General features: G+C 65.4%; 1 protein-coding gene across 1 annotated transcript; it reads right to left on the bottom strand.

The window, feature by feature from the left end:
* Positions 1–1,673: 1,673 nt before the first annotated feature.
* On the bottom strand, positions 1,674–10,449 carry EFNA2 (ephrin A2). The gene is made up of 4 exons (XM_081287512.1): positions 10,123–10,449; positions 2,767–3,080; positions 2,013–2,078; positions 1,674–1,813 (listed from the first exon to the last, which is right to left on the bottom strand). Exons 1-4 carry the CDS (start codon positions 10,260–10,262, stop codon positions 1,692–1,694), a joined length of 642 nt encoding a protein of 213 aa, XP_081143638.1. The 5' UTR covers positions 10,263–10,449; the 3' UTR covers positions 1,674–1,691.
* Positions 10,450–11,144: the final 695 nt, after the last annotated feature.

The raw sequence follows: 11,144 nt of genomic DNA, 5'->3' as shown, positions 1-11,144 counted from the left end.
AGGCGGCAGTGGGCTGCGAGGACTGCAGCCCCTCAGCAGGGCCACCTGCCAGCCGGAGACCAGCAGCCTCTGTGCCTCATTCCCTGGGCCCGGGGCTCAGACAGCAGACTAGGGCCTGGTCGGGGCTGGTGGGGAAACCGAGTCACAGCCACAGCTCAGCAGTGGAAGTCTCAGGGAGTCTGAATGGATTCTGAGGGGTCCAGAGCTGGGGAAAGGCAGGGCCTCCTGTGTGCACAGGGGTGTTGGGATGGGCACCCACAGACTCCTGTTGTGTAGGGCCAGCCAGGTACAAGCCCTCCGTCCACCTGGCTGATCCAGAGGGCAGGTGGCCGTTCCCATTTCCCAGCGAGGGAAACTTGAGGTCCACAGGCGCCTCCCTGACGCGCACACCCAGGGCCAGCCCCACCAACGCAGGAACCCCCAGGCTCCACTGTGACTGCGGGTTCCCTCGGGGCCCCGATGTGCCAGGACACCCCCGTTTCCCTGGCAACCTTAGGCCCGCCTCCTGGTCCCCGAGGTAAAGCGCTCCACAGCCCAGACGGACACACCTTTGGGGTTTATGCATTTTATTATAAAAAAATACAGAATCCAAAGTCAATTGTGATGGGAGGGAGCCCCAGTGCCAGCTGCAGGCCTGGCAATGCCTCCACCCTCACCCTCCAGCCCTACAAAAGCCCCCGCGTCCCCGAGCCTCGGAGCAGGCCTCCGGCACCATACACAATATATATTTATATAATATATAGAAAACACAGCCAGGAAGGGCAGTAGAAATACGAAATCTGTATAAACGCCTCGTTTCCTTCATTAAACCGTCTTTGGGGAGGGGCTGCCTTTTTTGGTAGTGGTCCTCCTCTGTTCCATCCATTTTTTCCCTCAAAAACATTATTAGGTCGGGGGTGGGGGGGTCCACAGACAAAATGAGCTTATTGCCAAGTGTTGCCTCTATTCTAAAACGTCCCCCCACCCCCCGCCGAAATAAAAGACCCCAACAAAGGGCTGAAGAAAAAGGTCTGGCGGGCCCACCCTCAGGAATACATTAAAATGATCACAGTACACACTCGCCAGCTCTATTTACAGACACACAGCACCTTCTCGGCCTTGGAGAGGTCCTGCCGGGGAGCGGGCCTGCTGGGGTCCTCTGTGGAAGGCCCTGGCCCCGGAGGGTCATCAGGAGCTAGCAGGGAGCCCCTGGGCCACAAGTGGGGGTTCGGACCATGCACTCTTCTGGCTCAGACTCGCTGGTCTGCGGGGGTGGCTCCAGCCAGGACCCAGCAAACGGGGTGCAGAGTGGAGGGGTGACCAGACCTGGTGTCCCTGGATCCCTCCCTGGGCAGGGACCCGCCCACCAGTTCTGCTTTCTTCCCCAGCACTGGCCACAGCAGGGAATAAATTAAACGAGACATTTCAGTCTTTCTGACCCAACCATGAAACATACACTGAGAAAACAAGGGTCGGCACGGGGGACCGGGGCTCCCGGTGCCCCTAGAGGAGATGGCTCGGTCAGGGGCTGTGCCCACACCTGGTCCCCAGGGGCACCAGGGATCCTGGCTGGCCCCTCCTGGCAGGCAGCACCGCGGAGGGAGAAGCAGCGTCTCTATTTGGTCTCAGAGCAGCCGTGGCCAGGTGGGGAAAGCCGAGGCTGGGCAGTCCAGGTGGGCCGTCCCAGGAGGCTGGCATCCTTCAGGCCAGGACTAGGAGCCCAGGAGGGTCCAGAGCACAGGCACAGAGCTCAGGAAGAGGCGGCAGCCAGCCAGCCCACCGCAGGAGTTGTTACTGGTGAAGATGGGCTCGGGGGCCTCGTACAAAGTCTCGTCTGGGGGACACAGGAGACGGCACCGTCAGGGGGGACGCGGAGGCTCGGGGCGGGGCCTGACCAGCCATGGCTGAAGCCAGGGACTCCAGGGGCCGAGTGGGGACCACCCCAACCAGGCCCTCTGGACCCCTCACAGGTCCCGTGGGTGGAGGACACAGGGTGGAGGGACCTGGGTCCTGCTGGCTCCCTGGGCACTTACTGGTGGGCCGCACATAGACTTTGAGTCGCAGACAGGGCCGGTCCACAGCGTTAGGAGGTGTGGCAGCTGGAAGGGAAGCCAGAGTTAGTGGGCCGCGGGCTCCGGATGCCTGAGCTCTCCCGGGGCTGAACGGCCCCTGACCCCAGATAGGGAGTCCATTCACAAAACTCCCAGTCGACATCCAAGCCCCAGGCACACGGCCCTGCTTCCCACAGTCCTCCTGCACATGTCCAGGGCTGCCCTCTCTGCCCCACCTGATCCCAGAGCCCCAGGCTGTGTGTGTCCCTGTCCTGCTGGGCCTCACTCTAGCCCAGCCTAAGGTGAGGTCCAAAAATAACGGACACTGACTCTCTTGTGTCAATCAGCAAAAAAACTGGTGTAGCCAAATAATGGAGCCAGGTCCCAGCCCTTGTTCCCGGGGGCCTGTGGCCAAGTCACCTCTGCAGTGGGCTGCCCGGCACAGCAGGTGCTCTAGAAACCCTTCTTTTTGTTTCAATTTTTCTTTTTTTGTGGGGCTGGGGACAGAACCAGGGTCTGGCAGAAGCTAAGCAGGTGCTATGTCGCTGAGCCCCTGCCCCAGCCTGGGAACCAGTGTCCAGCCAGGTCAGCGCCTCTGCCCCACCCCAGAGGCTCCTCCCGCTGGAGAGGAAGATCCCACTCTGGTCACAGACCACTGATGGCAATAATCGTCTTCAGGAAACTCCCATCGCAAAGGAAACGTGACACTGCTCCCTCCCGAGCGGCGGCCACTCACAGATGTAGTAGTACTCCTGCCCGGGCCGGAACTCGAAGCCCAGCGAGAAGGGCGTGAAGAGCTGGAACTTCTCCGAGAACTTGAGCGGGCCCCCGGGCGCCGCGGGCCGGTTGCACTCCCAGCGCTTGAAGCCGCGCTGGCGGTGGTCGCAGGAGGCGTGGCCCTCGCCGTTGACCATGTACAGCACGTAGTGCTCCATGCGCTCGGCCGGCGGCAGCGGCGCCCCGTAGTGCGGGCAGTAGATGTCCAGGTAGTCGTTGATGCTCACCTCCACCGTGTAGCCGCCGCCGCCGCCCGCCGCGCCCGCGTGGAACCTGCGGGGGTCAGCGTCAGCGCCGGGGCGCGGGCGGGGAAGGGCCGCCTGACAGCGCGCCCTCGCGGCCGCCCCGCCACGGCCGCCCGGTGAGGCTCACGCGGCGCCAGCCGCAGGGCACCCGAGCGGGCCACAGGGGAGCGGGCCTGGGCCGGGCAGCGGCCTCCTGCCCTGCGGTCCCGGCCTCTGGGGGCTGCACACTGAGGCCCACCCCAGGGGAACCGGCTCCTCCAGGCCCCCTGCCCACCCTCTGCGCCCCTCACTTCCACCTGCCAAGGAGGGTGGCCAGGAGGGGGCAGCTCCCTGCCCACGCAGCCTCAGTTTCCCTGCAGGGTGAGGCTCCCGGGCAGACACCCACCCTTCCCTGGGTCCCCTTTACCCTCAGCAGAGCCCCAGACGCCCTCCCCACCCGTCCACACTGTGCCATCCCAGCACACCTCCTGCCTTCTCTGATCATCCCGCCCCAGGCCCTGGAATCTGCCCCCTCCTCTGCCACCCACGGGCCCTGGGCTTCCCACACCTGGCCCCGCAGGTCCCGCGGCCAGGCCCCTTCCTCCAAGGAGCCCACTGGCCCGGCTCTTTCTGGAGGATGGAGGTCACCGGTCACAGGAGCGCCTCTGCCATCAGCGCCTGGGGCTACAGCGGCAAGGTCCTCAGATCTGCTGGAGGGCTCCCCCGGGCAGCGGCAGGAAGGGGCCTGGGGAGGGACTCATTACCACTTGAAAGGTCCTGGCGCAGGGCCAGGTGGGCACCGCTGGGGAAACTGAGGCCGCGGCCCCCACGCCTCCGGGCCACTGGCACAGTCACTGGCAGGGCTCCCTGAGGCAGCCCAGGGAGGGGACCAGGGTCTGGGCCTGGACGGGAACCAGGCCACAGGAGCCCCCGCTGGCGCCTCAGTTTCCCCGCTGGGTCCAGCTCTCGACCTCCTGTGCTGGGGTCCAGCTGTGGAGAAGCTCAGGCGGGAGCCGAGGGCCTCCCACCCGGCCTCCCTGCAGCCCCTCCTCATGCTGCTGGGCCCCACCGTCGTCCTCCCGGGAGCCAACCGAGGCCAGGGACAAGGACCCCCCCCCCCGAGGACATAGCAGGGAGCCGGGGCTGCGAGGACCCACGGGCTCACCCTGGCTCAGGGCCTCCTGACCCTCACCTCGAGCCCCTCGGACAGCCACAGCCACGTCTGTCCCAGGCTTCGTTAACTCACTTGTGTGCCTTCCCGGCCCGAGTGAGAGCCCAACTGCCCACAGGCTGGTGGTGTCGGTGGCCCAGCACCCACCGGGCAGGGCGTAAGACCCTGCAGGGCCCCCAGGTCCGGGTACCTGGACCACGCCCACCCCTGGCCCTCAGTTTCCCCCACCCTGTCCCAGCCCTGCGACATCCACAGCTGGAAGGAGAATCTGGCTCCTTGCAAGACGTTTCCTGGTCAGACTCTGGAAGGTGAGTTGGTGGCCCATTCCAGGTCACGTCCTCCACTGGGCCCGAGTCGGACGCAGCCCTGTTCTGGTTTTAACTCCTTAAGCAGGAATCTTGGTAGACCAAGATGTGGGGGCTCTCGAGGCCACTGTGAGGGCCTATAGGGCTTCCCTGAGTCCACTGACATCTTTTCTGAATGTCAGTCTGTCCACTGCCTGCTGACCCAAAGCCGTCCATTCCTCCTCAATGCTCAGAATACAATCCACACCCCTCATGCACTTGTCTGCCCCTCTGCCCACCCCTTCCTGAAGCCATCAGCCTCTTGCTGGCTCCACTCCCACCTCAGGGCCTTTGCATATACTGTTCAGGTGCTTGAAAAGTCCCCCACCCAGTATCCCAACTTGACATGGCCCTATTCACACCTTCACATCAATTGCCATCTTCTCTGCCCCACCCTGAGGCCAGCCCAGGCACTCCATACAATGGTGTTGACTGAACCAGTGAATTGAAAAGCCCAAGGTCTGGAGGGCTCTGAGATGCTGAGGTAGAGGGTTGCAGAAGGCCTCCTCCAGGGACCTGGGAGATGGGGGCCCGGATGGGCTAGCCCAGGGAAGACCCCTGTGCTGGCCACCTATGCAGGACAGATGCGGGGGCTTCTCTTTCCCATATGGGGCTTCCCAGCTGAGGGAGAGGCTCTCACACGCCTCCCCCAGCCCAGCAGCCCCTTCTGCCACTGCCCAGGTCCAGGTGCCTGCCAGGGTTCCCTGGCCACCCGGACCCTGCCGGCCACTACCAGCATCCCTGCAGCCAGCGGCTCAGCAGCTGCAGTTGGCAGGCACGGCATGAGATGCCCACGGCAAAGCGACTGGTCAGGAGTCTCAGGGAGGAAGGGTAGGGTGGGGCTGGGCTGCCAGCCTGGACACAGAGGGGGCAGCAGTCGGACCCCCCGGGGGGGGGACCCTTCCCACCAGGCTCCAGGTGGGTCTCCGGCGCCACCTCTCTGGCTCCTCTGTGGCCATTGCCGTCTCTCTGCTGGGTCTAGACACACTGCGGGTGTCCGGGTGGCCCAGCGACCCAGCAGACAGGGTCCCAAGGCTCAGCGTGGGCCTCAGCCATCCCAGGGCCTTTGAGGCCACAGGGGAGGAAGGAAAGGCCAGGCGGGCACAGGCACGTCCAGAAGGTGTGGCTGTCCTTGGCCTCCTCCCTGCCCCCTCCGTGCCCAGAGCTACCCCTCTGCTCCTCAGCCAGACCCCACGAGGAGGCAGCCCTGACGTGCCCAGCGCAGACGAGTTGGGGTCTTAGGACTGCCTCATCTGTGGAGCGGGCACCAGGGCCCAGGGAGGGTGGCCCGGGGGAGTGCGGAGCTGGGGGCAGGGTCTGTGGGTCACATGGTGGGCACCTGGCACTCAGTGGACTCAGGTACGGGGTGGGGACAAGACTGCCAGGCTGGCTAGACCACAGAGGTCAAATACCCCCTGGCGTCTCCCCTGGCCTGTGCTGAGCTTCCTGCTGTGTCTGGCCTCATAGTGGCCGTGGGGCTGGACACTGGCTCTGCCCCCTCCCCTGGCATGGCCTGCCCAGGCAGGGAACAGAGCCGGGCCGGCTCTGGACCCAGCACCGGAAGATAAATTCCCCCAAAGCAAGTACAGGGCGTGAGGCTGGCCATGGCTGGTCCCAGGGAGCAGAACGGGCACTTACTTGTAGGAGCTCGTGGTGTGGGGTCCTATCCCCTCGTCCACCAGCCAGCTCAGACCAGGAAAAGAAGCTACTGGCCCCACAAGTGCTTCTTCCCACTGTCCTAGAGCAGCGTCCACCACCCCATGACCCTAAAAGACCCATGAGAGGCCCCTACTGACCCTCAAGGGGATCGCCACTGGGGCGCAGGAGGTCAGAGGTGGACAGTGCCCCTTGCCTGACCCCCAGCCCCAGAGATGAGGTGACACTGTGTCAGCAACTGGCCCAGGGGCTGAGGGACCCTGGACAGGGGCTTCCTCAGCATTGAGGGGCCAAGGCTGTAGTGGCAGGGCGTGACGGCGGACGCCATCATGGGAAGGAAGTGGGGGCAGACCTGGGACGGGGCACCCGAACCTGCCGTGGCTGGGAGGTTGACTTGGGTGGCTCTGCTGTGGACTGGGGCCAGCTGCAGGTCAGAGGACGCTGCCCCTCTGGACCATGGGCACACCTTCAGTCTCCTCTTTGCAGGGGCCTCAGCCCTTGGCTCGTGCCCACGCCTGTCCTGCCCCCATGTGCCCTCAGAGGAGGCAGGGGTCTGATCAGCTGGGAAGCCTCTGGGCCTCGAGTCCATGCCCCGGTTTCCACGGCCTCCCAGTCCCCTCCCCGGCCACTGCCTGGCTCGGCAGCCTCCCTGGGCTGATGGAGGAGCAGACACACAGAACAGAACCACAGGCAGCCAGCAAAGCACAGTCCCTTCAAAGCCAGCTGCCCCGGAGGCCGAGCAAGGCCATCAGCCACCGCGGGGACACCCGGTCACCTCCACCACAGGGAAAGGCCAGCCCTCGGAGAGCAGGTCCTGGCCCCACCGCCATTCTCCTACCTGGTGTCCAGGAGGGACGCTCCTTGTGGCCCACATTACAAGGGCACCCAGCCACATGCACTGGGGTGGGCGCCCACCTGAGAGCCCCCCTCCTGAATCGGCACCTCCAGGAAGGCAGGAGGGGACTTGAGTGGACAGGAGGGGTCCTGTGTGACGCCTGCTCTAGGCCTCAGTGGCCCCCTTTCCTGTCCCCAGGGGAGCCGGAGCAAGCAGCAAGGTCATGGCTGGACCGCTCTGGACAGCTGGAGCAGAGCCCTACAGGCACGCTCTGCAGCCACCGACACAAACCTACGCCGGCCTCGCACTGACACACGCGTGTGCACTTGCTCGCAGACGTGTCTGTGCAGCCCAGCACGCAGGCACTCTGTGCAGATGTGTGTGCAAAGTGGGTGCACCACACAGGCAGGCACACATATGCTCAGTGCACATCACACAGGCACTGTGCAAAAACGCCAGAGGCTGGTGTCGTGTGCACGTAGACTTCTGCGGCACTCTGCCTCATGGACACACGTGTGCCCCACTCATGGACACACACCTCCTGGGACCCCAGGACACTTGCACACCAGAGACAAGAGCACACGTGGCCACATGCAGCTACAGGCACAACCAGGGCCCCGTGCAACCCCCAGGTGCTCGCACACATCACACACACAAGCATAGCACAAAATGCCGTGACCAGGGCAGGAGGGCAGCCAGCCCAAAGCCAAGCCAGGGACCCCTGCCCAGTCCAGCCCGGCTGGTGACAGGCCCAGAGATGCCCAGCGGCTGGCTCAAGGGGGCCCAGTCCAGGTGGGGACTGGCCAGTGCGGGTGCTGGCCTATGCGCCCTACCCTGTGGCAGCCGGGTAGTAGCGGGTGTGGGGCTCCCTCCAGGACCTCATGTGTGTGCACAGGTTGGTCACTTCACAACAGGATGTCACTTGGGGACACATATGCACTTGGTATAGGGGTGGCCCACGGACAGCTGGGACCGGTGGGTCTCCCATGCAGTCCCTCAGTGGCTGCATGCTCCGTCCCCTGTGGGAACCTGCTGCTCCACCTCTGCCACCCTGATCAGCATGCCTTTTGTGTGCCCCACTCTGACTTGGGGACCTCCATCCAGAGTCACCACACATCTCTGCTCAGACACCGTCCTCATCCCTCCCACCCGGTTCTGCGGGTCTCCCCAGGCCGACCACCCCAGCGCTGGGTCCCCTGGGTTGCCGGAGCCAAGGCAGAGCTTCTCACCCGGTCACCCCTGGCCTGATCTCGGGAGGGCTCCCCGGGCTGCCGTGAAACCCCCCGTGTCAATGGCAAAGCTTCCGTCTGGACAGATCCCGGTTTCCTGGGTGAGGTGGCCATGCTGGTCCTGGGCCCGCTGCATGGTGCTGGGCAGGGTCAGCGGCACCCTGCCTGCCCCGGCGGGAGGAGGAGGACCCCCTTCCCCCCACCCTGCTCCAGGGCTCAGTTCTGACTGCCAGGCCATGCCCTCGGGGCTGTCGGGTCACACAGCAACAGGAGGTGGCCAATAGGCCAGCACTGGGCGCTGTGGCGGGCACCAAAGCGCCATCTCCATCCCCTGGCAGGGGGTCCAGCCCACTGCCCTTGGCCCTGCGGCAGGTGGGGGCAGCGGGGTGGCCCTGACACCCCCTTCCTTCCCCACTCCCTGTTCCTCCAGTGTTCACCAGAACAAAGGACAGGCCATGCTGGGATGGAGATTCCGGAGCTGAAACCAAAAACTTGGGCTGGGAAGCGCAGCTCGCTGGGCTCCCGAGCGGCCAGCGGCCAGCAACAGGGAAGAGCCTTAATCAAACCCACATGTGGTGCAGTGGGATGAGCTCTGCCACGGCCTGCTGTCCCTCTGGGGCCTCGGTCCCTGCCCTGGGGGCCCAATCCGTTGGACCTGCATAGACAGGGGTAGGTCTGGGGGTGCTGCCTACCCCACAGCAGGACACTGACTGCCCTCTCCCAGAATCTGCCTCAAAGAAAGCCCTTTATGCAACTTTCCACCCCAGGTTTGGGATAACAGGCAACAGCAGGGATAAGAGGAGACCGCTGCTCAGGAGGGCAGCTTGGCCGGCACAGGAAGCAGCCGGGACCTGGGGAGAAAGCGGCCGGTGGCAGAGGGGCATGGAGCAGGGAGGCCCCTGTGTGCAGCCTGATCAGCCTTGAGCGGCGGTGTGCGGGCTGAACACCAGCCTCAGGAGTCCTGAAGCCCTGCCCCCCCCCCACAGGACCCCCGTCCTCTCTGGCCACTGAGACCAACAGCCCAGAGGTCCTGGGGATGTGCAGGACCTGTTCAGTGGTCAGTAAACTTTTCCCACTTGGACTCACAGGGGCTGCTGTCATCCTCCAGTGGTACTCGGTGCTCAGCATGGAGTGGGGTGGGATGGTGGGACTGTGCGGCCGCGGGTGGGGCCCCTCCTCCGGGTGTGGCAGGCTGGGACCCAGCCACCCCTCCAGCCCCAGCTCTGCTCCCCTCATATTGACCTTGAGCCAGCCCCTCTGCACCTCAGTTTCCCCATCAGCGTCAGAGGATGAAGGAAGGTACCCCAATGCACCTCCCACACTGAGCCCAGCCCCTCTGGTCCCTCAGCCTCCCTGTCCCTATAAAGCCAGGACTAGGTCCCCCACTGGGGTAAATGTGAGGTAGGGAGGGACATTCCAACTTCCCCAAGTTCATCTGGGGCACCTCCCACAGGACGCTCCGGCAGACCCCTCACCCCAAGGCCAGTCTCCAACCTCCTGGGACCCCTGGGTGTCAAAGTCCCTAGGGATCTCCACCAGTTCCTCAGCTCTTGGGGGAACCCCAGAGAGGCAGTGGATTAGGGGTCCCCCAAGCCCGGGGAGGGGACTGAAGGGCTGCCCGGCTTCAGAGAGTGCCAGAGGGGTTCCCCAAACTCTGGAAGACGTGGGCGCCCTAGTCTGCTCGGGAGTAGGTCGCCCTGGGGGTTCTGCACTAGGCGCACTAGACCCCGGAACTCCAGGGCCCGGCACTCCCCGGGGTCCCCGCGCGCCCACCCAGCGACAGCGCGGGGCGTGGGGCTGTGGCCTCAGGGAGGCCGGCGTGGGAGCCGGGGCCGGGGTCCCGGTGCCGCGCTCACCTGGGGTTGCTGCGGTTCCAGTACACAGCGTAGCGGTCCGCGTTGGAGCGGGCGTCCTCAGCGCGCGCGCAGGGCGGAGGCGGCGGCAGCGGTAGCAGCAGCAGCAGCAGCGGCAGCAGCGGGCGGTGCGCGGGCGCCATGGCCCCGGTCCGGCCGCCGCGCTCTCCGGCCGCCGCCTGCCCGCGTCTCCGCCTTCTCCGCCGCTGCCGAGCGGGCGGAGCGCGCGGCGCGCTTGGAGATCCCGCCGCCCCGCCTCCGCGCGCGCGACCTCGGCCGCCGAGAAGCCAGGCGGCGGCGGGGCGCGGCGGCGGGCGGCCCCGGGCGCGGACCCGGCCGCGCGCGGACTCGCAGCCCGTCAGGGAGGGGCGGACTCCGGCCTTTGTCCCGCCTGAGCGCCGGCCGGGCCGCGGGCGCCCCCTCCCGCCGCGCCGGGCTGCGCGGGGCTGGGCTGGGCTGGGGGCTCCAGCCCCCGCCGCGCCCCGCCCTGGCCAGACCGCGAAACGGCCCGCGTCGTTTTGCTGGATCCACAGGGTCCCGCTGCAATGACCCCAACTCTGCGGGGGGGGGGGAGGTTTCCGGGGCCAACGTTGCCGCCCGCGGGGACGGGGACACAGGGCTCTAGCCCCTCCGTGCACTGCAGCAGGCCCTCTGCAGAACCCCACCCGGAGCCACGGAAGAGGTGCAAGGCGCGCCCTCACCAGGGGTTCAAACATCAACTGGTCATAAAAGTCCTGAATCAGACCCGGACAACTCTGAGCGCTTTGGAGGCCAGTGGACTGAAGTCCGCAGCGTCCTCTGCTGCCTTTCCCAGGGCCTCGCTTCCTCTCTCTGAACCTGGAGCCTGTTCCTTCTCTGGCGTGTACACCACATCCAGTAGATACCTAAGGATGCTAGGAACACAGTAGGGGGTCAAGATCCTGGGCTCTAGCAGCTCGGGATGGTATCCAGAAGCTGAGAATGAGATCTGGGCCAACAGCAAATAAGTCAACACACAGCAGGACAGGGAGGGTGGTCCTGGTGGA

Source organism: Spermophilus citellus (assembly GCF_964194105.1).
Source record: "Spermophilus citellus genome assembly, chromosome: 3".
Lineage (NCBI taxonomy): Eukaryota > Metazoa > Chordata > Mammalia > Rodentia > Sciuridae > Spermophilus > Spermophilus citellus.
Note: the sequence above shows the minus strand (reverse complement) of the source record. Positions and strands in the feature narration are given on the sequence as shown.